This window comes from Symphalangus syndactylus, chromosome 3 (genome assembly GCF_028878055.3).
Source record: "Symphalangus syndactylus isolate Jambi chromosome 3, NHGRI_mSymSyn1-v2.1_pri, whole genome shotgun sequence".
NCBI classification, from domain to species: Eukaryota; Metazoa; Chordata; class Mammalia; order Primates; family Hylobatidae; genus Symphalangus; species Symphalangus syndactylus.
The window spans coordinates 148,678,589-148,705,688 of NC_072425.2; the positions used below are offsets into that span (position 1 = coordinate 148,678,589).

Consider the following 27,100-nt stretch of genomic DNA (forward strand, 5'->3'; position numbering starts at 1 on the left):
CCTTGAGCAAGTGACTGTACATCTGTGAGGCCACATTCCCACGTAAAATAGAGATTATAACAGCTTTCAGCGGAAGGAAGAGGCTTTACTGAGATGGTGAACCCGTAGGCACTAACCACGTTAGCTGTCTCTTTAACCCCTCTCAGCTTGTTGTCAGCCTAGTTTTGAGCAGCAGTGGACTTCAGTGTTGCTTTTTTCATGGTGGCTTCTGCTCAGGAGTGGCTAGACAGATTGTCATCTTTGAGATGAGGAAGAATCCAGATTGCCCTTAAAGCTGGCTCTTTCTATGTCCAGAGAAGTTCCCTGTTTCCTTCTTATCTTCTAAATGAAACATCTGCTTCTTAGTCCAAGTCAGCAGATGCCAACCTGGGTGCACAAGCTGTCTACTCCGTTTCCCGGTCAGCTCCAACGATGCTGTGCTCACTTCCCTTCCAAAAATAAGTCCAGTGAAATCTGCGATGCATAGCCAGGACATCCATCCTCGGCTGGCTATGGTGAACGTGGCCCCTGAGCTCGTCTTCTCCTTGGAAGACCAGAGTCACTCTCCATAGAGGAAGCAACTAAGTCACAAGAAAAGAGACACTCCAGGTGCCAGGGCAGTACTCTTTAAGGAATGTTTGTGCATACTGAGGGTGATTTGGGGGCGCTCTGCACACAGCCACATCACATCTCCCTCCTTTGTTCTCGAACTGGGTTCAAGGCCCACCCACCTGTATTCGTAGGTCTCTTCCAGATGGCCCACTGTCTAGATCATACTGCCTAGGTGTGCTGTACTTTTAACACACCAGGTGCTCTCTACTTGTAATAATCCTGTCTCTTCTGCTTGTGAGTGAAGCCTGGCCTACCCCCAAGGCTTATAAGTGGCAACTATGTATCTGACCCCCTCATACCATTATTGAGGTTAGTAATTATCTTCTCATCTCTGCTCCCCTTCCTCACCACCGACCTTCTTTCCAGTTCCTGTGCCCAAGCCAAAAGAACAAAACCACACCATTCTTTTTTTTTTTTTTTTTTTTTTTTTGAGACAGAGTCTCACTCTGTCGCCCAAGCTGGAGTGCAGTGGCGTGATCTCGGCTCACTGCAAGCTCCACCCCCCAGGTTCACACCATTCTCCTGCCTCAGCCTCCCAAGTAGCTGGGACTACAGGCGTCTGCCACCACACCCAGCTAATTTTTGTATTTTTAGTAGAGACGGGGTTTCACCATGTTAGCCAGGATGGTCTCGATCTCCTGACCTCATGATCCACCCGCCTCGGCCTCCCAAAGTGCTGGGATTACAGGCGTGAGCCACCGCGCCCAGCCTACCGCACCATTCTTAAGTAGATATTTTGCATGAAATTTGATCTACTGAAAGCCAAGCTGGCTCATCATCCTAATGGTGCACAAGAGAAGGTATCTGGCAGAGATGTTACAAGGATTAGACATTAATTAGTTCTTGGAATAAATGTGCTCTCAACAATGGTAGAACTTTCTATTTGCTTCGCAGACTCTGATTCTAGTCTCTTCCTATAAGTCAGCTTCTCTGTGGACTGATGACGAACAAAGCGAAATATCCGCAATAGCCCCATGTCCTCAGTAGCCATATTTAACCAGGTCACATGGCTACACCGAGCGTAACACAAGCCTTAATGGTGTGACCACAGTTATTTTAAGAGCTCCTTCAGTTTGGCAAATCCCAGTTCTTATGCAGCATAACCTTTTCTGGGACGAAGAGCATAGATACATCAATTCACGGTCGTTACCAATCACAGGGAAAATGCACCTTATTCATAAGGTTAGGAACCTTTTCATATAAGAGAGGGCAGTCTATAGACAGTTTTTTAAATTTAAGTTTAAAAACTTTTAAAAACTTAATTTGAAAACATGCTAACAAAGAGGCAGGGTGTGGTGGCTCATGTCTGTAATCCCAGCACTTTGGGAGGCTGAGACGGGCAGATCACCTGAGGTCAGGAGTTCAAGACCAACCTGGCCAACATACTGAAACACCCTCTCCACAAAAATACAAAAATTAGCCGGGCATGATGGCAGGTGCCTGTAATCCCAGCTACTGGTGAGGCTGAGGCAGCAGAATCGCTTGAACCCGGGAGGCGGAGGTTGCGGTGAGCTGATATTGTGCCACTGCACTCCAGCCTAGTGTGGCAAAGCAAGACTCCATCAAAAAAAAAAAAGAAGAAAGATACCTAATAAGTAAATCAGATAAAGAAAACATTTTTCTGGAATTGCTCTGATAAAATGAAATGGGCTGGCTTCAAGTCATACCTGTTATGACATCCCATTTCTACCCCCTTCTAAGGATAACGATAGCATGCTGAAAACCTAGATTTTAGTCCCAGACTTTGCCACTAAATAGCCAAGAAATCTTGGACAATCCGTTTGGTCTCAGTCTGTTTTTTTTTTTTTAATTTCTAAAATAGAAACAGTATAATTCTCCCCGTACACCATATGAAAAAAAAAAGTTTAAATTAAAGTTTAAAGTTAAAAATAGCTTAGACTCATTAAGTGCTTACAGGTATTCTTCTGAAAAACTTTGTATAAATAAACTAATTCAATCTTCACAGCATCTTCATCAGCCAGCTACTACTATTATACGCATTTGATATATGAGAATACTGAGACACAGAGAGGTCAAGTAACTTGCCTGAAGTCACACAGCTGTCGAGTGTCAAAGCTGAGAGTTCAAACCTGGCCGCGTGAGCTCACGCTGGTACAACTATCTCATATTGCCTTTGTAACAAATGAGACAGTGGTAGTCACAGCAGTGTGTATTCTAGAATGTTAAGATGTCTTTTAGCATAGAAATAATTGTAGACATACCATTTGGAATGGAAAGTGATACTACTACTTTGGATCTTTTGTTTGTTTTTCTTTTGGTTTGGGGATTTACTAAGAAAGTTGCTGACTGTGCCTTCTTCTCTTTGCTGATAGCATTTATTTTCCAGAGAAAATGGCAATTTCTCAGATAAGAATTTGATAGTTGAAATGGAAATGCCATTTTCAATAAAGAAATCTTAGAAAACTAAAAAAATTACACGTGCTCTGTTTGATATCACACCACAGGCATCCTACCTCATAGGTCAGATATGGTTCTGCATAGCTGGGAACTGCAAGACCTAACTATTTTCTGTTTAACTAAGGGGTAGAAGAATCTCTTTCTGAAGCACAACCGTTACCTCTGCCCCACCATGAAAGACATCTCGTGCCCTGTCTTGGGAGAGGCTGGTAACCTTTCAAAAAGTGAGTGGCCCTGGCCGGGCACGGTGGCTCACGCCTGTAATCCCAGCACTTTGGGAGGCCGAGGCAGGCAGATCACAAGGTCAGGAGTTCAAGACCAGCCTGGCCAACATGGTGAAACCCCGTCTTTACTAAACATACAAAAATTAGCTGGGTGTGGTGGCGGGCGCCTACTTGAGAGGCTGAGGCAGGAGAATCGCTTGAACCCGGGAGGCGGAGGTTGCGGTGAGCCAAGATCACACCACTGCACTCCAGCCTGGTGACAGAGTGAGACCCCGTGTCAAAAAAAAAAAGTGAGTGGCCCAATTTCTCTTCTGGTTCTGTTGAGCTAGGGAGACATGCGGGTGTCCATTCTGGATGAGGATGGTGGCAGAGAAGCTCCAGCTCTGAGAACGGCTTTTTGTTTTCTTTCTTCTGTGATCTCGTGCTGGTTCTATAACCTCCTTGCAGCTGAGAAGAATATAATCTTCAAAGGGTTTCCTTAAGCCTGAGCAAAGGATGAGACCAACCGAAGGAAACGGTGCTTCCTGATGCTGGAAGGATAAATACATGCAACCTGTTCTTGTGACAATAAGACAAAGACTAAAAGCAAAAATGGGTTCAATAAAGGTTTAGATGCATATATCCCTAAAAAGATTATTCACAAAGGAAGATGCAGCCTTTGTTCATTCTCATCCGTGGAAAGTAAAGCCCAGGGAGGACTCATTCTTCCCATTAGAGGCTTCCTGCAGGCTCTCATCAGCCATATTTTGGTGTTGCCTGAACCATGAGATTGACCTAATTTGCCATCTTTTGTCTTGCTAATGAGGCTGGCTCTACCCTACTGCTTAGAGAAAGATCTTGTGTGACTTTCCTAGTGAAATGTGAGACTTCGAGTCCAGAGGCCACACTTGCAGGATGTCTCACTCCACAGGTGATTTCAATTAAGTGCTGTGCCTACTAAGCCAGTCACCTCACCCTTCTTAATATGGAAATTACCCATGAAGGGTTTAAAAAACCTGTAGATGTCCTTGTCCCACCCACTCTAAAACTACTAAAGCAGAATCTCAAGGAGGGACCTAAACATTAGAATTGTTTAAAATCTTCCTAGGTAATTTGGGATAAGAATGACTGTATCTGGCACATGGTGTCTCCTCATCAATAACTAAAAGCAACTGACCTCTGTCTTTTCTTGCTCACCAGGCTATAGAATTAAGCAAGTTACTTGCATTTTCCAGACATGAAAATCAGCACTCTATATTTGCTGTCAGTACCAATACAAAGGGAATCATAGGGATGACATGGCTCAAGAGACACAAAATTGGTCTACACAAGCAACCGCGTCCTCTTAGGAGCAGTCTCTCTCTGCTCATTTGCTACTTGTGAGCAATTACTGGCTGTCTACACTGACACTGCTTCCTAATCCCTCTGGTCAGACTTGCATTCTCTATCCAGGTCAATATGATAATGACAACGATTACGTTTTCCTTATTCACTAGACTGAGGAGTTCTGTAAAATGGCAGCATGACTTTGAATGGGAAGTCGGAGTTTTACTTGATATTCTACTGCTGTGATCTTAGAAAGCCACTAATGTTGCTCAGCCTTAGTTTTCATTGTTTTTTTTCATTGATAAAAAGAGGGGAGTTAGACTACATTGGTGGTTTTCAAAATCTGTTTCACAGTGGAACACTTTAAAATAAACCAGACTGAAGGGGAGCGTCTCTGGTTGCAGCAGATCTTAGGTGGTAGAGCTGCAACCTGCCTCCGCGAAGCCTCTCCGAGACCTCCATGGATCCCTGGTCTGGTGAGGTCAAATGAAGAGAAAGTCTGAAGGTCATTCACTGATACCTGTCTGGGGTTTTGAACGGTCAGCCTGCCTGCCATTTCCAAGGGGGAAGCTATGGGTTCCCAACCTCTTTTCTTTGAGAGGAAAAGACTAGATAATTGGCAGTGGCCACAAAAGGTGCACTACTTGCAAACTAATTCAGTGGAAAACTGAGTTTCTTTAAAGCTCCAATATTCTAGATTTTTTTTTTTCTTTGATGGCGTCTCCCTCTGTTGCCAGGCTGGAGTACAGTAGCATGATCTCAGCTCACTGCAACCTCCACCTCCCAGGTTCAAATGATTCTCCTCCCTTAGCCTCCCAAGTAGCTGCAACTACAGGCACATGCCACCACACCCAGTTAATTTTTGTATTTTTAGTAGAGGTGGGGTTTCTCCATGTTGGCCAGGATGGTCTCAATCTCCGGACCTCATGATCCGCCTGCCTTGGCCTCCCTAAGTGCTGGGATTACAAGCGTGAGCCACTGTGCCCGGCCCCAATATTCTAGATTTTAAGACATCCAATCTTCAAAATGACTCTTTAGTGAAGTGGAGAACAAAAGGAGATACCCACTAAAATTCTGGTAATGTTTAGAAGGGCCATTTCCTGACACACGGCAGCCACTTGAAGCAGTTGGTCAGGCTGGATAAACAGTGCTAAGCAGGCAACATGGAGCCTCACAGACATGAAGGTGTGGGAAGCAAGCTCTAGCTTGTGAAGACCACCAGGAACCTGACTCCCAGGCGTCCTCCACACATTAGAGAGCCAAGGCAGTGTGAAGTTCAGTCAGTATTTCATTCTGGAAACTGGAGAGAGATCCAGATAGTTGCTTGTCAAAAGAATAACAATTTGGGGATGTGGGAGAAGCGACTTTGAAACAGATGAAACAATATAAAACTCCGATAAACTCAGGTATCACTCTGGAATTAATGGAGGACAAATTGGATCTGCTGTTAAGTTAAACACCCATCTGCTCACATCCCTGGAGCCCATAAATTTGTGGGGCTAATTAGTTGTTGCCATCCTTAGAGCAGCAGGGGGCTAACCACATTCCCTGGAGTTTTGCTGCAGACATGGCCCATTCCCTGATGCCTGTCCAGACATCTGAGCTACAGGGGAAGGAACAGAAATGGAGTTGGCCCAACCTGGGGTCATCCAAAAAGTTTGGAGGACATAGTGACATCTCCCATGTCCTCATCTTGACCTTTCTGAAAGATGGGGTTGAGGAATCTCCAAACTAATTTAAATTTCACCCACTATTTTTTTTCATTACTACAACAAACATTGCGTTTTCTCATCTATCCAATTATCATTCTGTCTTCTCCTCAGTCCCCCTCTGCCACCTGACTTGACTCCTCTAAAAGCAATTCTCTCTGTACCCAAAATGTGAAGCCTTAATATAGGCTCTTCAGCATAATCGCTTCTTAATTAAGTCAGGCTATGGCTCCGTTTCCCAGAATCGTTTCCAGAGGGCTTAATTCTACTTCTGCTCAGAATTAATATTTTACATTCTACACTTAAAAGAAACAAGAATGAAAGAAAAAAAACTCAGAAGAGGGGAATGAGAAAATGGTTGAGGGGAAAAGAGAGATCATATTTCAATTCCTATTACAGAAGCATCCAAGCCTCTGTCGTTATTTTCAGCAAGTAACACTCAATTTGTGACATTCACTTTAGCAAAACAAAGCATGGATCAAGGTAATTAAATGGCACAGCTCGGAGTGAATTAAGGGATGATTCTATCAACAGGAGACTCCTGCTGATATGACACTTTCCATGTGCCTGCTTTGTTCTGGCCATGCCAGCTGTGGCCCAGGGGGCTGTGGGAAGCCTGCTGACGGTTCCAGCACATGGTGTATCTGAGTGTGCCTGGAGCGGCCTATTATGAGCACTGTGTACTCATCATGTCAGTAGAAGACCCAGGGGATGAAGGGTATTAGTGACTTTAAGGCCCCTTCCTCAGGAGCTGGCCAACTCTTTACCTTTGCCCTGGATCAGTAGTCCCTAGGGCTCTACTTGGCTCTCTCTCTCTCTTTCGTGTTGCACAGAAGCTTATGGATACATTTATCCTGAGATTACGGTGAGCCTAATCTTCTAGAGGGAAGTGCAGGACCCCTGGTCCTACTGAACCACCCTGTCTATCATCCATTCAACAGTTTAAAAAATACGCATTGACTTCCTACTATGTGCTGTCTGGTTGCTGGAGCTACAATAACACAGTGCAGAAACATGTGCTGCCATTACCCAGCCTGCAGATCTGTGGGTCACAGAATACAGGGCCGGGTTGAGAGTTCACTTGGACAAACTCAGTACTGCGAGAGAGTTGTAAAAGAAGACTGAGAGGTCTCCAGACTTGAGACCAGAGGTGTGTCCTGAGGATACACACTGCCACAACATGGGTTCTGGTTTGGATTTTGGCAGTATGGGCATAATCATGTATGCACAGACATTCTGAACTTCTTTGATCATCATTCATTATAAGACGACTTCTGCAGAATCTCCCAGGAGAATACAGAGTGGTGTCAGGGGAATGGATTCAGAGGCCGTGGAGCGGGAACTCTGGTGGTATGGCTTCGGCTGAATGTGCAGGAGGTTGCATGCGATCTCCCTGAGAGATTCCTTCCCTCATCTTCAGCTTCCCCTCCTCTCTGCCTCCTAGCTGAGACTGATACCGTCATTAGGGGAGGAGCAAAGAGCCAAGGGAGGTTGAAGATGCTCAGAGGGACCCATTAGACTGCGTATCTATTTACCTACTCATGTGGAATACATGAATATATGTGATTATACCTAAATATGTGATCATACCTGAACTTCTCATTCCAGTGGCTATGGTGGGATGTTGACAAGCTGCATTCTAGGACCTGCGACTGGGGCTGCCCCAGGGAGTTTCCCATTCTGTTCTTTTGATTATTAGCCAGATAGTCCCATCAGTGCAGTCTCGTGGCTAGCAAACCATACCAGCGAAGGGGAATTTCTACTACTTAGCCTGCTCTTGCTGAGGGACTGCCCAAATTCATTACTCACCACAGTTTATTTTCTAAACACCATATAAGATAACAATGCGGTATACCAGCAGGAATTGAGAAATCCTTTCATATTTGGATTTTCTTCATCATGGTATATAACTCTTAGAAACGTGCTTATGATAAGGGGCTTAGGTTATAGAATTTCTCAATTTCCTTCCCTAAATATTTTATCAACATGATGGATTTTTCTTAAGAAGATTGAAAGATACATTTTTTTTTTTTTCCCTTTGGCCAATTTGGGTAAGAAGGGAAATTAGGTTTTTTTTGTTTTTTTTTTTTCCTAAAAAAAGAATTTAGGATGCTGGCAGTGAGCCCATGTATGTTCAGGTGTTTTATAATGGGAACTAGAACCTCTTCATTTATCTCATTTTGTTATACTTGCTACCAAACTCCACCAAGTGCTTCTTCGACAACAGGCGGGCTCACAGCATTGCCAAGCCTGTACCCTGTCAAGATTCCCTGGGTCCAGGTTTGGTGATCCCTGTACCCTGTGTCCACACAAAAATTTACCACAGATTGAGCCCTGACCAGACTCTAGGCCCTATTTTAAGTGCATTATTTATAGTAAGTATACCTCACAATAATCACATGAGGTCAATAACATTAACCATTTTATAGCTGGAAAATTGAGGCATAGAGAAGTAAAGTAACCACCCCAAGTTGATAAGAAAGCAGCAGGGTTTAGATTTAATGACAAGATCCTGCACTTGAAAATCTTATGAGGCTGCTGCTTTGTGAGGCCTTCCCAGTAAGAGGGGTCTCCTTTCTCCTCGCCGTGCGTTTGCTCTTCCCAGCCTTTCTGCAATGTGCCCAGTCGTCCTGAGTCAGACACCAGTGGCTGGAGAGCAAGCAGAGGCAGCAGACGTGCCGGGGAAGGGAGTGAAAGGGCATTGCCTTTCAGTCACGTCAGACACCTTCAGGCCTACATGCTGAATAGGGAAAGGAGTTCTGGGTATTAAACCAAACCACAGGAAATCTCTTCTTTCCCCTCAAGTGAAATCTTACTCTTTTACAGAAACTAGTTTTAAAAATTCACCTCTTCCATGAAGCCTTCATCTAAATATGTACTTTGGCATTCTTCTCGTTCTTGTGCATTTATGTCCATTTTTTTACTCATTAGTACATTGTATCTTTTAAAATATGTGTATATATATGTTTTTTGTTTTCTCCATTTGATTGGAAGTTCTCCTTGGGAGGGTCAAATGTTCTGTCTCTCATACTTCTTTCAATGGGATCTTGGATAGGTCTGTGGACATGGGGTTACATGGAGCATATGGAATGGATGCACAGCTGATGTTGGGGTTGAATCAAGACCTTAACATCCCTCCATACCATCAGAAACGTTCATGATGTTTGGCCTTTGCAAAGTGAGATACCAAGGCTTAGCTTCTAACCATGAAACTGAAATATGAAACCTAATATCAACCTTAGCTATAGGCATGTCAGTACTAAGCACATGTGTGAAAGATTTAGAAACTGCACGTATGTACATAGTTAGCACAGAGATATTGATAAGAGGAGAAGCCCACTCCATGGGCAGGCTTCAAGGGCAAATACACAATTGATCATCTAAGACAGGGTCAGCAAACTGTGCCTATGGGCCCGATCTGACCCATTGCTTCTTTTCATAAATAAAGTGTCATAAAAACACAGCCACACTCATTCTTTCTCATATGGTCTGTGGTTGCTATCATGAGACAACAGCAGAGCTGAAGAGTTGAATGAGAGAATATAGGGCCTGCTAGTCTAAAGATCTACTACCTGACCCTTTTCTCTATTTCTATTTTTGATGCCTGTAAAGAAAAAAGTGGATCCTTTCTTCTAAACACACAAAGAAAAAGAAATTCTACAAGTCCAACTTTCTTCCCCAGGCCTTCACCCATTTCTTTTCTCTTCTACTAGTATCGATTTGAAAAGGAGATCCCCTGAACTTCTGTTTCTGCAAGTCAATTATTTCTTTAGAATATTCAGTGCCATAGTCTATTTATATGCAGATTTTTGATGAAGTTCCAGATTTTTTATTGTGCTCTACCTTTTTAGAGGACATTTTAGCATAAGTGGTACGAAAATTTTTTGTGTATTGTCTCACACTTAGTATCATTTTTTTCAAATCTTGCAATTTAGCCAGGAACTTCTAGGGAGATGTAATAACCATCAGATACCTCCAACAGAAATGTATAGTGGAGAACTGAGAGAAACATGAACTCTAAAGAGGGATTTCAATCTCAGCCTTATCAACATTTGGAGTTTTGTTCCAATTTTAACCTACTATTCCCAGTGAGACATATTTCCTGGTTTTCAGTATTGATTTTTATATTATAGAAGACATACAAGAATGTGTTCACTATTTCTGGGCCACATTCACACTATAAAGTGCTTGCTAAAGAGCATGTAAAGCTCTAGGTCCAGAATTAAATGTGGACGGAACACGCAAAAGGGGAGATTAAAATAATGCACTGCCTTGCAGGGCTTCCAGGCCTTCGGCTGTGTGTGAAAAGTTTACTCTTCGTACCCTAGCTGTACCATGTGATAACTCGGGGTGAACTCATCTTAAATCCCACACGTTTGATCGGTGGGATTATATCCCCCACCAACTTTCCTTAACTAAAGGTCAAATGGATCGTGGAGAGGGGTCCAGAAATAGCAAGGCATGTCCTGGAGACTCGGAAGCATTTGATGCAGGGAAAATATGAGCGCTGAGCAAAGAAAGAAATTCAGGGCTTACTTCAGACTGGAAAGTCGCACCATCAAGGATTTTTGTAACTGCACGGATGGCCATCAATAGGTGATTAAAGAGTGCCGAGCATGGAACGGTGCATCTCTAACCTTCGGGGATGGCTTCCCAATGGGCAGCCCCTCACTGTCTGTGGGCTACTCTGTAAAACATTGTGGAAGGAGGTCATTTGGGGAGTCCCTTAGCAAAGAAGAGTACCCTGAAGAAGGGCAAGTGATGAGAAAAACTTGGGGGTGTGTGATCTGACATACAATGAGCTGCACAGTCTGCCAGGTAATTTTTATATTTTATCTCGTTTGATTCTTGCCAAAGTTGTGAATTCTATAAATCATGTCCATTTAATAAATGAGAGAATTAAGCCTTAGGAGAGTTAAACAATGTTTCCAAAATTATATGATTTGTAAATGATGGAATTGGGGTATAAATTCATATGTGATTTTTATATTATACCATGCCGGGTCAAAATATGACTGCCCCAGGATTTTTCAAGGACCCAAAAAAGAAGAAAAAGTTAATGTATTTGTACTTTATAGATACGTTTTATTTAACTATCTAGAAAGGAGAATCTTTTTGTTAACTTTTATTTTGGGTTAAGGGGTACATGTGCAAGTTTGTTATATAGGAAAACTGGTGTCATGGGGGTTTGTTGGACAGATTATTTTGTCACCTAGGTGACAAAGCCTAGTACCCAATAGTTATTTTCTTCTGCTCCTCTTTCTCCTCTCACCCTCCATCTCCTGATAGGCCCCAGTGTCTGTGGTTCCCCTCTTTGTGTCCATGGGTTCTCATCACTTAGCTCCCACTTATAAGTGAGAACATGTGGTATTTGGTTGTCTGTTCCTGCATTCGTTTGCTAAGGATGATGGCCTCCAGCTCCATCCATGTTGCCACAAAGGATGGATTTTGTTCTTTTTTATGGCTGCATAGTATTCCATTGTGTGTATGTACCACGTTTTCTTTATCCAGTCTACCATTGACTCCGTGTCTTTGCTATTGTGAGTGGTGCTGGAATGAACATGCATGTGAATGTGTCTTTATGATAGAATGATTTATATTCCTCTGGGTATATATATACCCAGTAGTGGGTTTGCTGGGTCAAATGGTAGTTTAGTTTTCAGCTCCTTGAGGAATCACCACACTGCTTTTCACAATGTTCGAACTAATTTACACTCCCCCTAGTAGTGTATAAGTGTTCCAGTTTCTCCCCAACCTCACCAGCATTTATTTTTTGAATTTTAATAATAGCCATTCTGACTGGCATGAGATGGTATCTCATTGTGCTTTAGAAATGATTATTTTAATCCTTACTTTAGGTAATTTCCTTTAGGCATATATTGTGTCCTGCGACAAGTGCAGCTTCAGACCTAGTTCCTTTTGATAACATATAATCTTACAAACCCCACTTCTTTGTAATACCAACATGCCTTAATTATTCATATTATGAAAACAGAGGCAGTAACAGTGAGTGGATGGTAGGATGTAAACTATCATCACACTCTTGTTTCCTCACTATACTTATTAAATGGTGGGAAGATATAGAATCTAACATATAATGCATATTTCTCTGGGAGGCCTTTTTAAGGAATATTCAGGAACTACTTTTGGTGGCACATCCAGAAAGAAGACACAGAAGAATAAAAACCACCCAGGGTTACATGAATTCAAAGGTAAAGTAAGGACTTGACAAAGGGCAAAGCATGAGCCTGAGAGAAAAGCAGCCCCTGTGGTCCCCTGATGATGTGCCCGTGTTTTTCCTCTTATCAAGCACTATGGCAGGTGCACGGGGGAAGGTTGGTCACTTGAACAACCACCTTTGTTCAGATAATCACTGCCGCTCAAGCCATAACATTGTAGTGGAAGATGGCAAGCTCAGATCAAGTGATACCTTTCCCCAAATCCTAAGCAATAATGATAATAATTAAAACACTGTGCATGGCACCAATGAATGGTAAACAGGGGATTTACTTACATCAATTAAATCTAAAAGTCATTGCTTTGATAATCATATTCAAGTAAAGGGTAGAAAGGGCACCATGGTGCGTCCAGAAACAGAATGCAGTGTCTGTTTATGCATATCGGGGAGGGAGTATGGGAATAAGTATTGAACGGGATAAAAAGTGGTCTGAACATTCCCAAGTACTTTCCATCACCTGGAGAGAGCTCCATTATTCATAATCCTAAAATGCATGGGCTGATAATTGCCTTAATCACCAGAGAAACATGGCTGAGATGTACTGAAATAAGCCATAAAACTCATTACAAGATAACAAGATTCTATCTATTCTCCGAGGTCACACTAGAGTTCCATAAGGTCAAGGAGTTAATCGCCTCATTCAGTAGAAACACCGTAGATAATAAACTCTGTGTGTGGGGGGGGGGGGGAGGGGGGTGCATGTAGTTTAAGCCTTTCTAGGTTCTAAGCCAATATACATGGTGACCAGATAGGTGAAAGGGAAGTGGATGATAGTCCATGAATAACCAATAATTTTGTGCTTTTTTTCTTCTTAACTTTTGGGGTGAACACTTCTTGTATGCTAGTAATTATTAAATAGGCTTGTTTTGCAAAGTTAGCATTTCCCAGACTGACCCCCTTCCCACCTTAGGATCTACTCAATTCTAATGACCTGCCCATAGGTCAACAGTGGTGCCAGGGCTGTGGCTCTAGACTTTGGGCAGACACGCTTCTTTCCCATTGGTCTGATGAAGCACACCACAGACAGTTACACAGGAAGGAAGCGGGAAGCTTAGGCATCACCCTTCTCACTGCCTCGGGTTTCTGGAGGAGGGAACAAGACCCAGGGAGGTGTAACGCTGTCTAACACCACACAGACTATTCATGGCATAGCAGGACCGTGAGGCAGTCCCAGGTACCATTTCACTAAGACACCATGTTCTCTGATAGGCAATGCGGGAAGCAAATGTTCTTTCTTGAAGATGAAATCTCTGGATTCCCCAGTGATTCTGAAAACAATGCCCTCCTAAATTTGGGGGGCACATCCTCACAGGTGTGCTAGTCAAGAGGTGTGGCCTTACAATCACATTGGTTCACTGTGGCGAGGGACCATTGCTTCTCCTACATTGCTGTCCTCATTGGATGATGTTGGTCTGCATTCGTCTTCTCTGCCAGACCTCTGCTCCAACATGGCTCCTCACTCTTTGCCAGAGCTTTTGAAAGTCCAGTCCAGCCTTCAGATTTAGATTTCCCTGGTTTCTCAGTAAAGACTATTTTACTATGAAAAACAGTAAAAATAACAAGACTGCTGAGATGTTTTCGAAGATAAAATGAGATTATGTGCCTGGCTCACAGAAATTTCTCAATAAACAGCCATCATCATCCTCATCATCATCATCATCTATTTAAGAAGGGCTCTGTTGAGGGATATAAGAACAGTAATTTACTACTTCCCATTATTGCTATGGCCTCACCAGAGGAAATTAGCTTAAACTACATCAGAAAAAAAATACCAAATTTAAAAAAATTACTGGGAAATTCTGTTATATAATTTCAAGAAGATATCGAGAAACCTCTTGGCCTCCTTCTTCCTCAGGGGTTGGTGAATGAGTCATTGTCTGGAGACCCGGTGACTCCAACGCCAGCTCCACATGTTTTCTAGGCATTTAGATACTATTAATCTTCAATAAGTTGCATATAAATTTAATCTATTGACCAAGATTTCTAGTTTTTTGCTCAGTTCTTTGTTCTTGGTGCACATGGTTTACAAATAGGTAGATACAAAAGACCAAGAATGCTGTCATTTTTAGTTGAGTGAGCAACAAACCCTAGATCCTGACTTTTGCAACTACTGACTGTTGTCAAAAGTATTTTTTTAAGTTTGCTTCGTGAAAACAATTTAAATTAAGCTCCTCAAATATGCATTTGTTGAGGATTTACTTTGACAGATACTGTGTAGGTGGTTATTGCAGAATTAATCCTCAGTAAATGTTTTTAATAATCATTTGATTTTCATTTAACACACAGTAACCACCACATAAATTCTAGTTGTGTATCGCTAGTTGAAAAACAAGTTGAATAAATACCAACCAGTTATTAAAAACATTTATGGAGAATTAGCTACTCATTGTTATATGCATTCAAATCAATTGCACATCTTCCATAGTAAACTTTAAACAAGATTCCCTGGCAGATGCTGTGGAATAAAGCTCATTCACCAGCATTGGTAGGATTCTTGGACATACATTCAGCTCAGGACTAGTGCATTTAAATCTTTGTCTCCTAGGCTGGGGATAAAAAGATCATAAAGGCCGGGAGCGGTGGCTCACGCCTGTAATCCCAGCATTTTGAGAGACCAAGGCAGGCGGATCATGAGGTCAAGAGATCGAGACCATCCTGGCCAACATGGTGAAACCCCATCTTTTACTAAAAATACAAAAATTAGCTAGGCATGGTGGCCCACGCCTGTAGTCCCAGCTACTTGGGAGGCTGAGGCAGGAAAATCGCTTCAACCCGTGAGGCGGAGGTTGCAGTGAGCTGAGATAGTGCCACTACACTACAGTCTGGAAACAACGTGAGACTCCGTCCCCGCCCCCGCTACCCAAAAAAAGAAAAAAGATCATAAAATGCAAAATGGATTCCACTCCAGGGGAAGCTTAGGTCAGCTCATCCGCTGTGCTGTTCTGAGGTCAGGGAACAGATAGACACAGGCCCAAACAGCCTGAGGTGTTGGCCCCCAGCAGAGCTGCTCTTTATCCTGGAAGCAGACACTCTCCCATCAGAATGCTCAGAATACAGACACAGGATTGGGAGCATGTCGCTCGAGTTCTAGACTTATGAGTTAACAACTTGTGACCTTAAGAAAATGACAACCTTCCCAATATCCATGTCCTCCTGTGTAAAATGGGAATGTAAAAGAAGGTTGGCCCCATAAGGCTTCTGTGAGGGTCGAAGATCCTAAGAAAGGCCATAAATGGCTTTGCACATGGAGCAGCACCTGAATAGAGACATGATCATTGTGGTTTTCTTCTATGAGAAAAGGCTTGAGATAACACTCACAGTTCCTGATGAGGCTTCCTTGGCAACCAGATATATATTTACTGGGAAAATCGGTGTACTCAGATTTCCAGTGGCCACAAACCAGAACAAAGCAAGGTGGTGCCCCAGGCCTGGTTCCCTTGGCCTGGGGCCCAGACCCAAGGTTATGCACAGCCGTCAGAAGAACAAGAGGCTGCAGGGGCCCAGGCTCATCTCCTGACATGCCCAACTCACTCTCACAGTTGATGTTTTTGGAAGGTTGCTGCTCGGCACTGATGTCAAATACTTAGCAGCCCAACTTGGGGCAAGACAGCAGCTGGCTCACCCTACCTGTGGACAGAAGCAGAGTGGGTTCTGGAGTGGGCAGGGGAATTTGTCAGCATCTGGACTGTGACGGGTCCAGCATGCCCTCCCCTGCCTGTTGGGCAGCGGGACTTAGACCTGCTTTCTCAATGAAAAACAAGCAAACCAATGAGAATAGACACAATAGGATTTCTCCGTGCTGCAGCAGGGCAGGAATCTGAGCAAGTCAAGACACTCTAGACCCTCCGATCAGGAAGTGCGCCCTGGCACAGGTGGCCGTGAGTGGCAGTCACTCTGCCTTCAGAAAGCCACTTGGAATGCAGCCTGCGCAATTGCCTTCATCCTTTACCGCCCTGCCAGGCCGTTTACTGGAGCAACCTTATTACCAATCTCCAAAACATCTCCATAAAACCCACAGATCACAGACTGTAGCATGATTACAGCCACCACCCTATTCGACGAGCTGCTGCAGTTTCTCCCAGGGACGGGATGAAGCAGGCCTCCTTCACCAGGTTCCCATGGGTGTGCCCTGTGTGGGCCACAGAGCCAGCTCCAGAAAGGAGAAGGCAGGAAAGAAGAGACTTCGGTCCCTGCTTTGTAGTCTTCCTTTCTTAGGGATATTTTTTTGAAGTTATCTTTTTTTTTCTTCCTTTGTTCTTTCAGTCTCACATGTCTCCCTCCACCTGCTTGTCTCTCTCAGCCTTCAGAAACAGATGTGGCCCACCAGAAAGACAACCTCACAGTCTTCCTTGCTTCCACGGGAGGACTGACATCAGCCGGAGGGCCCTGGGGGAGGGGAAGGCTCAGGCCTCGCTGCCTGCAGCTGCGGAAGAAATCTCTGATGAATTTCAAAACCTGCCTTTGCTTTGGATGTGATCAACAGTCACAGTGGGGCCTCTGTGTTTTACTATATGAACAAGCTCAGAGGGAGGGAGAAAATGCAGCCCCCTGGCTCTGCCTCTCCCCTGCCACAGTGGCTGAGTGGAGGGCAATCCTCATCTGTGCAAACTGTGAGATGTTTAGCAGGATGCAAAGCTGGAGCCGGCTTGCTGCTCCTACCCGAGTGCCTAGAGCTGAGAGTGTGGGGCACCCCTGTGTGTGGGGTCCTGGAGGAGCTTCCAGTATGAGAACACAGGTGGGGACCACACCAAAGCACCCCCTCAGAGGGCTCCACCCGCGGCCTCTTTTCTAGGCTGTCCTTTGGAGGAGTGGCTTTCGGAATGACCAGGATACATTGGTGATTATAGGGCTGGAAATTATATAATTTCATGCAAGTAAAATTCCTGTCTCAGGTTGCTACAGCCTCCAGCCTTATCAGGAAGGTGGGCAGGTGCTCATTGAAGGTGTTTGTTCAATATTTATCGATTAAGCTCAACAATACCTTCTTCTCCATCAGCAACAATGTGACTGTCTCTTGGCTTCCCTGCCCATCAGATGGAGAGTTCATTCATTGATTAATCAACAGACAGCTCTCATGTGCACAGGACTGTAACCGGTGATGGGGGGAGAAGACAACCTTGTTCCTGTCCTCGGGAGGAGGTTTGGTGGGATCGTGGGGTTCATTTTTAAAGGCATAAAGTCAGAATCCTCTGGCAGCAGGAGAGGCAGGAAGAAAGGAGGTCGTCTGCCTTTTCTTTCAGTGGTTGAAGCCCTTTTCACCTAAGGCTTCCTTTCCGGGCACAGCCCTAGAATGAGGAAAAGCCAGGTGACCCATCCACCCCCACCGCCAAAGGCAGGGCTGGTGTCTTTCTGTGTGTCCCAGGTAAGCCTGGGAGGAGGTGAGGGGGCCTCACAGCCACAGGAACTGCAGTTGTATTAAGAAGCAACTTCTCCAGTCCCGACAGGCTTTTCTTCCGAGAGTCTCACGGTCCGTCTAATGCGGAGCTTCTCAGAGTCCGGTCTCTGCCAATAGCAGTGGCATCACCCGGTCATGTAGTTGGGTGTTTGTCCCCTCCAAATCTCATGCTGAAATGTGACCCCCAAGGTGGGAGGTGAGGGCTGGTGGGAGGTGTTTGGGTCATGGGAGCGGATTCTTCATGAGTGGCTTGATGGGGTCCTGGAAGTAATGAGTGAGTTCTGGCTGTTAGTTCACCTGAGATCTGGTTGTGAAAAAGAGCCTGGCACCTCCCACACTTGCTCTTGTTCCCTCTCTCACCATGTGACACACACACTCCCCTTGCCTTTTGCCATGAGTGGAAGCTCCCTGAGGCCTCACCAGAAGCTGGCATTGGAGCCATGCTACTTATACAGCCTGCAGAACTGTGAGCCAAATACACCTCTTTTCTTTATAAATTACCCAGTCTCGAGTATTCTTTGATAGCAATGCAAAATGGATTAACCCACCCAGCTACTCAGAAATGAAAAATCTCAGGCCACATGCAAATGTACTCAATCGGAAGTGCTGGGCCTGGGGCTCGCACCTGTGTTTTACCAACCGCTCCCCCACCACCCCACCCCCGCCCCCCGCCACTCCTGAGGCACGCTGTAGCACACTGCTTCCCACATTTGGCTGCACATTGGAATCAGAGAGTTTTTAGAAACGGGAGTGCAGGGTCCCACTCTCAAGGATTCTGATGTGATTGGGTTGGGATATGGCTTGAGTATGCGGGTTTTTCAAGTCTTCCGAAGTCATTCTTGTGTGCAGACAAAGTTGAGAACTACTGGCTTAGTATCTGATAGCTCAGCTGTTAAGAAAAGGGGGGCTCCCTTCCTTACCCTACACCGGAGCTATCCTTCGTGTTTTCTGGAATTCTTAGCAATTTCCAGACACTTGCTCCATCATCCAGGAGAAGATGCTAATTAGTAGCATTTAATCTGGTACCTTCCTCCTTCCTTTTTGGAGGCACCTCATAGAAAAACAGGAAAGCTGAAAAGAGGCAAGGTCAGCAACAACCTCCAGGGCTTCCAGAAATGCAGAGAAGTCTCTGGCTTGGTTGTTTTTGTGCAGGGGGCTGCTCTCAGCTGCTTTGCTGTAAAAGACACAGATGCGAGGCTGTGGGCTTGGCCTGCTGGTGGGCTGGGACCACCAGCCCCTGCCGGATCCATTCCCTACTCAGGAATGGTGGAGAAAGGAGGGTGGGCTGGCAGGGAGGACAGTTGAGATTCTCTAGATGTTTAGCACATTGTTCTATCTGACTGTGGAAATTAATAAATATGCTCACCAGAATGGAAAGAAAAGTCTCCTACCCAGCCAAGCTCTGTGTGAGGCAATCAAGGGAAAGGAAAAGTGCTACTCAAAGAAATTCTAGTCTCCACTGGAAGACTCAGAGCAGCACAGAAGCAGTGCCTTTCTGAAGTGCTGGGACCAAATTGGCCATCTGGGCACCTGCCCCATCCCATCATTGAACCTGTGCCCTAGGTCCTGGGAGGACCTCCTCCCTCAGCCTGGGAAGGAATGGGAGGGCAGATGAGGGACAGCCTAGACCGGTGGTCAGTTCTGCCTCCTTTTCCTTCATTTCCCTCAAATCCACCAGATTCTCGTCTGCCATTTTCCTGGGCCTCAGTATTCCCACCAGCGAAGGGTTACTGCCAGACCTCATGCTCTAGGGCATAGAGGAGACGTGGGTAGGTAAAGGGAAAAGGCTTTGCATTCCAGTAGTGTTTTATGCAAGGAAAGAAAAGACCTCAGGAAAAAAAGTGTAAGAGATTCGTCTCCATACCACCACCATCCCAGTTACGGGGGTGGCTGGAGAAAAGATTTTAAATCCACCCACACAGTCTTTTAAAAAGACTTGCCTAAATATACTGCACCTCTAGATGACCCCACTTCATTTCTCCACCTAAAAAGACACAGAAGCAACTCTCGCTTTCTTTTCCTTCCTATGATGCAGCATGGGCTGTGAGGAGGCACTTCTGAATCCGGTGAATAACTGCAGGCATTGAGGAACCATCCTCCCAACCGCATGGATAGACTTGGGACTTGACATAGGTCCTTGATAGATGCTAAGGAGAAGGAGTTGGAGGCTTGGCTACCTGTAGCCTGTGTCACAGATATACTGCTGCAGGTCACAGGAGGCAGAGCTCCTGCTGATGGGTTTTCCAGTTCCGGTTTGGACAAAGGAGGAGGACGGGGCATGACAGCCGGGGAGGAGGAGGAAGGGGCACTACCTCGTTCTGCCCCTGCACGCTGAGCCCTGGCTTTTTCACCCTGTTTTTCTTGTCCTGGAGGCCCAAAAGTCTTCAGAGCGGGTGTTTGAGACAGAGCTAGTCTAGCTCCAAGTTTGGAGTAGGTATGCAACTGTCACTATAAACACTTCCCAAGAAGATGACCCACTTCTGCAGAAAGCACTTGAACTACAGGTGGAATCTGCTCTTTTTAAGTTTGACCGAGTCATCTGTGCTCCGTGAGCCACCGTGGTGGTCTGGCACTGTTGTTCAGCTCTGGGAGGCTGAGGAGTGTCCCTGGCTCTGGAACTGAGGGGGTTAACCGAGTGCTTCTCTGCACTGTTAGCGGGAGGAAGGCGGGCCTGGAGAAGGACAAGCTCTTCAGATGAAACCCTCTTTGAGCAGCTGAGCTGTTTCCACTTGTGGTTTTACAATGGGCCTATAAAGACCAGCCAAAAAAAAAAAGTCATCGAAATGGGTCAGGCGAGGGGACCCTTGAGTTGAGGCCCAGCATCAAGCACTGGCCCAGTCTAAGAGTTAGCTGGGGTCTAGGGTTCTGAGCCCTTTGGAGAGGCAAGCATCTGAGGCCAGCCTTAGATCTGGGAAAGGTCAGTGGGGAATTCCATGGCAGAAGAACTATGCAGTGCAAGAAGGGAGAAAAACAAGGCAAGCTTTCCCTGGCATGGAAGAATAAAGGGCAGACGGTGGACCAGTGTTTTTAATGACGCATGTCAGCGGGTAGCTGCTCGCAAAGGGCCAGCCTCTTCTTCGAAGTTTTTGTGGATGGTCTCCACCAATTCCAGTTTGTTTTTCCTTTGTATTGTTATAGCACCAAATAGAAGGCACTTCTCCTCTGTCCCCTCAGAGCACCCCATGCCTACCTCTGTCTTGTTAATAGGACGCTATATTACAACTCAGCACCTACTCATCTGTGTGACTTGCCAGGATATAAGCAGGCGGGCATCATATCTCTTATCACTGGAGTCCCAGCACTATCTCAGCATATCGCAGTAGTGTGCATAGACCCACAATCTCTTATCTGCAAATTCAATATTCACAAAGGTCTGGAAACCTCAGGCTTTCTTACAACTCATTTTGCAGAAAACCCTGGGCTAGATGTTGTCAGGGTTGCAAAGTCAAAATGTAGGAGCAGAGTGGAAACAGCAGATTCGAATACATGGCAAAACAGAACAGAACCACAGGGCAAGGCAGGCAGCAAGCTGTTGAGTATGAGGGGAAGAGTGGGATGTGAGTGACACATTCTGAGATGAGCTCTGAAGAGACCTGAGGGGCCAGGTGGCACTTAAGCTGGGTTTAAATTGCAGATAAAGTTTGCAAAGATAAAGGGGTGGGGTGGGGAGATAATCGTGGGACAACGTGGTTTTCTATTTCCCTAACTTTTTGTAGACATATTGCTCACTTTCCGTTAAGTTTTCAGTCTCTCCCAGGGCTAGGATCTTAGTCCCATTTCTTCCATTCTGTCCACTGTACACAGAAAATGCAGTCGTCTCTCAGAATTCTCCTATTCGATAAGAAATTATTCTGGGACTTACACATAGAATGCGCTTGAGAAGATTTTCTTGAATGAATAAGAACTTAAGGGCCTGTAATTTGTTTTCATTCATAAACTTTATTTTTGGAGCAGTTTTAGGTTCCAGTAAAATAAGGGGAAAATACAGAGCATTCCCATAGACCCCTTTTCCCAGCCTCCCCAACTGTTAACATTCCACACCCACGTGGTACAGCTCTTACATTCATGAACCTACATGGACACGTCATTATGCTGATGCCCGTTTGTCCTTGCATTCTCTCTTATTCAAGAGTAATAGAGGAGGCAGAGGAGGACGGCATGCCTTGTTCTGATTCAGCAGCCTCTCTTTCCTCCCCCTACTTAGAGGTTCCTGGTCTGCGGAGGAACTTTCCCAGATGCAAAGCCACCGAGCAGAGACAGCAGGATCACAAGCTTTAAAAGGTGTAAACGGCCGGACGCGGTGGCTCACGCCTGTAATTCCAGCACTTTGGGAGGCTGAGGTGGGCGGATCACCAGAGGTCAGGAGTTAGAGAACAGCCTGGACAGCATGGCAAAACCCTGTCTCTAATAAAAATACAAAAAATTAGCTGGGCATGGTGGCAGGCACCTGTAATCCCAGCTCCTCGGGAGGCTGAGGCACGAGAATCACTTAAACCAGGGCATCAGAGGTTGGCAGTGAGCTGATATCGCACCACTGCTCTCCAGCCTGGGTGACAGAGCGAGACTCCAAAAAGAAAAAAAAAAAAAAAAACAGATGTGAGCACTGAGAAGGCAGAGAGAGCATCCCTGTGCAATAGAGGAAGACACGTAGGTGTAGACACTAAAGATGGAAAAGACCTCTGGTATCAGTTCCCTCCCTCAGGGTCCACAGCAGGGGAAGTATTCAAGGAACTGCTGCCTCTGATGTCTCATTGGCTGACCACAGTCAAAACCACACATTTTTCACCAGCTCCCAGGGCAGCTGAGGCCAAGTGATCTCTTCTCCCATGAGTGTGGCCTCAAGAACAGAGGCACTGACACCACCAGACAAAGTGTTTTGCTCTTTACAGTTTGCAAAGCACATTTAAAGTATCGTTGCAGCCTCACCACATCCTAGTGCTCAGGGTGCTTCAGGGTCCTCATATCTCACAGGTGAGAGAGCTGCAGGGAGCAAGGGGAGATAGCCCCTCATCACACTGGGTGAGGGAGTCGAGCCAGACCCTGTATGCTGAGCCCTCAGCCCAGGCTTTCTATAGGGCATGGTGGGCGGGCCATCGACTTCAGGGTCCTCTGGCCACTGCTTGTGATAATACCAGATCAATTGTATTTAGTTTTACATTCATAACGAGAAAAAAAGTAGTCATCCTTCTGAAGTGTGGTGTTTTAATTTATATATAGCGAGAAACATTTCTGAGTCAAATACTGTTAGGAAAAGTTTCAGCATAGATCTTTACCTCGAACGCTCTCTAAGTCTTTAACATACTAATGTGATCGGGATGCAATATTTGACCGTAATTCCGTTTCTGGCAGAGCATCTTGATTGGAAACCTCTTTGGGGGATGCAGCAACAGAATCGGGGGACACATGGCTGCTTTTCTCTCCAGGGCTCAGCTCTGAGCTGTCCTCCATGGAGGGTCTCAGAGGAGCTTGGAGGAGGAAAGATGGAAAACTGAAATCTTTAAGAAGAGGCTAAAAGGAACTGAGTTATTCAGGCATAAGAAGAAGAAGACACTGGCAGGACAGTGAAGTCAATTTTCCGATATGCGAGCACATGAAGGATCCGCTACATAGCGTGGTGGGTGAGGGGCTCTTCTTGCAGGTAGAATGCTCAGAGCCTGGCTTCCCTGCAGCCAACAGAACCGAATCAGTCGGCCACAAGGAGCTTGCTGCATGAAGACAGGGAGCCTCTGGGGCCAGGAGCCGGGCAAGGTGGGGACTCAGCATCTCAGGGTTCTCAAAGTGTCCAGTAGGACTCGTAGGACTCAGGTGGACCAGTTTGCATCCTGTATTGAGGCAGGGGACTGAAAACAATGACCCATTCAGGTGGTTGTTGGCCTCAGGGTGCTGCAATGATGAGGTTTTCTGTAGAAGCAAATCTGAAAGACAGATGCTGCAGGATGAAGCGGGGGATGGAGACCTTGGATGAATTCATTCACACCCAAACCAGTAGGGCTGAGAGGGTGAGGGTGAGGGTGAGGGAGGGAGAGAGGAGGAAGACTCAGAGCAGAGGCATTTGAAAGAGCCCCGAAGCCACCAGGTGGAAAGTCACCCTGCGGGGAGCTGACCTTCCTCCCTCCTCCCGAGAGGCACCAGCCAGTGCTGACCCTGGGTCCCATCTCTGTGACCTGTGAGAAAAGAGGCGAAAAGCGGCTCCTCGTGCCTCAAAACCTTGCTGCCCACATCTGAGGGCTGGCCTTGATCTCCAGGTCTGTGCACCCCCCCTTAATCCTTCCTGACCTTTCATCCATGAAGCGGGGACAGACGGTGTGGGGCTAGGGTGGTGAAGAGGGATGGGGGAGGCAAAGAAACAAAAGGAAAATCACGAAGGGAGACTGGGCCCTGGGGATGGGCTACTTGCAAAATCCTCAGTTTCATTAAATATAGAAAGGTAGGATGAAAAAATAATATTCACTCATTGTTACAGTTTCAAAGTCAGAAGCTGGCCTTGATTTCAAAGAACTTGTGTGTAATGTGATGCATGGCTTTCTCTTCTGTCTCTTTTTATAGGTAAGTGACATTTCATTCTGCTCATCCCCAAGGCAAAGTTGGATGTTTTTAAAGTGGAAAAAAAAATGAGCGGAAAAAGAAACGGGGAAGGTGGGAAGAGGTGGAAATGGAAGGGCACAGGTAGGTGCATACTCAATTCTTCATCTTTTGCACAGACTAGTGGGGGGTCTTCCCCCCAGATTCGGTGGAGAATCCTTTCCTCAGGACGGAAGGTCCAGATGGTGACTGTGGCTTTTGAGATGATGAGAGTTTTGCTCTTTGAAAGGGGTTTGTCCTGTGACACAATGGCCAGCACTTTTGCTAGAGGTCTTTCCTGGGTGAAGTTCCAAGAAAGGATTTGAGGTTTTGCACGCTAATGCTATGTGTCAGCTACATTGCTGTGAGTAGGGCCTAGAGGAAGTAGGGAAAAGTGTTCTGGAGAGGCAGGATTCAAACATTCCAGGAAGGAAAATCAAGAACAAGAAAGAATGTCATTCCTGACATGATCAGGCAGTAAATGGCATGGAAATTTCTGGACAGAAAGGAGGTTTGTGGGAAAACTGAGATCTTGTATATTAAGAATTTTTTACTTAATTTTAAGGTCTATCCAACCACTGTCAATGTATTTTTCTATTTCTGCCTGGTCGCCGAGGCTGAAACGTCACTTATTTTCTCTTTAGTATGAGGCAGAGTAGCTTTCTAAAAGAGCTGGGGGCTGGTTTGTCATTGTAGTCACTGTACCTTTTCTTGGTCAGTCAAGAAAGGCGTTTTGAAGTTCCAGACTAGTTTTGGCTCTCTACTGCTCTTAAATATAATTGCTTTCCCCTAAGAGTAGAGTGAAAATGCTCCTTTTCCCCCCCGTGAGTTGCCAACAATCCACTGATATAATTGATGGCTCTGTCCCACATATATTTGTTATTTTCTTAGAGAGAGAAACGTAAAACATTCTATTTAACAGTCTACAAATCCAGACTGGAAACATAAAACTCAATTCAATAAAAATATTGAACATACTCAGTCTTATGTCCAATTAAAGGAGATTAACAGAATGAAGTGGGGGCTGGGTTAACAGTAAGGGGAAAAAGACAAAAACAATTTCATCTTCAACAGTGTGTCTAAGGTCTCAGAGAAAATGCTCTCACAAGCACGAGAGAAATCTATAGGCTTCGGAAATCTTCGAAAGAGACAAAAATACTAGAATTTGTTATTGAAAGTGTATAATTCTGTTTCTATCATTTGAATACACAGATCTTCTTTAAATCTTCTTTCCCTTGCTTTTAACAAAGAGGAGGGATAAAAGAAAACTCAACGCCCAGCTTCCCCCTCTAAATTAGGAAAAGTGTCACCATATGTTGAAAATGACAAAGCGTCTTTTTTCATGATGCCATGTCCCCGTCCTGTGGTCTTTCATTTCCTCCGAAGACACTGTGACTCGTGGCACATTTTCATGGCTGCAGACACACCTGGGAATGCTTCTTGGTATTTGCCCTGCATAATGGGGAAAATTAAGCTGCCACGTATCTGGCTCCTAGCCTGAGCAAGGGCTGTACGCCACCCCCACCGTGCTTTGAAAATTGAAAATCTGAGACCAGGAAGCACTCCTAGAAGCTGCCCAACATGGCAATAAGAAGGTGGGTTCTTAGCTACGTGGCTTCCTGCAGTGCCTCTGCTACAGCCAAGGCCTGTGGATCAAGGTTGATGGAGTCACTGATTTAGTGGGAACAGTCGTGTGTTTTTGAGTGTCCACAGAATAAGGGCTACAACATAATTGCTTTCTGGTCTTGAGGTCCTCCCGTTTCTGCATAAGGTAGGCATTGCATGGGTGAAAAGGGATGGCCTTCCCTCCTGGCTCCCTGTGGACCTCAGAGCTTGCCTTGTCGGCTTGGGGCGGGGAACGCTGAGGGGCCCAGCTTACTGTGATGGATGAAGGCAGTCCCTCCGAATTTCCCATTAATAAGGAGGTAATAGAGTATATGTTAATTTTACGAGAACATTTTCCACAGAGTATGTAAGTCCATGGGATATATTTGAATAGTTTTAATACGCTATGATTCTCAGAACCATGGGAATGACATTCTATTTGCACCTGCCTAATAATCAGCACATTCCCCAGCACTACTGGGCCCTGGTAGAATAAGAGGACAAAGGTGTAGTGTTTACAGGCACCCCCCCCAACACACAAACGCTGGCACGTGCTCACACACACGTTCATATTCCTACATGCATACTCACAGAGCTGCGATTTTGCCTTTGAAAGGTGACAAGGAGCAAAGACATTTTTCAGAACCAGATCTGGCCGCTCAGTGTTGTTTCCCAAGATACATGTGTCCTGTTTCAGCACCCTCATCGCTCACCAAACGCCTGGCCCTGTCGCTGTGTTTAACTTCACAGCTTGGCTGCTTCATTGGCTTGGAATCCGTCGATCTGACCATCTCCCTAGCGCCAGTGCCCCAGGTTGGCACAGTTAATCATCTTGGGTCCAGCATTGATCTCTCTCACTCCATTCCTCTCTCTGCCTCCGGTCCTGGGGCCTTCCTCGACCCCTCTGTCTGTCTGCAGCACAGGCCAGGCCACTGAGAAGGTTTCTGCTTCTCAGCTCTGGTTCTCTAGCTTTGAGGGAGCAGCAGTGAGTGCGAGGTGGACTGTGTGCACCGCTTCTAGCAGAGATGGAAACAACTGTATGGTCTTCGACAGC

The 27,100-nt window shown here is 45.4% G+C and overlaps 1 protein-coding gene across 10 annotated transcripts in view; it reads left to right on the forward strand.

Moving 5' to 3' along the window:
• NTM (neurotrimin) overlaps positions 1-27,100 on the forward strand; it is a 971,166-nt gene that overhangs the window by 270,974 nt on the left and 673,092 nt on the right. Inside the window, exon 2 of one of the 10 annotated variants that reach the window (XM_055273793.2) lies at positions 24,427-24,546. The exons of 7 other annotated variants lie outside the window; for them this stretch is intronic. In XM_055273793.2, the coding sequence (XP_055129768.2) occupies positions 24,492-24,546 (55 nt within the window). In that variant the 5' untranslated portion in view covers positions 24,427-24,491. Of the gene's footprint in view, positions 1-24,426; positions 24,547-27,100 lie in introns of those variants that run through there. 2 more of the 10 variants (XM_055273802.2, XM_055273804.2) reach the window with 2 other exon arrangements.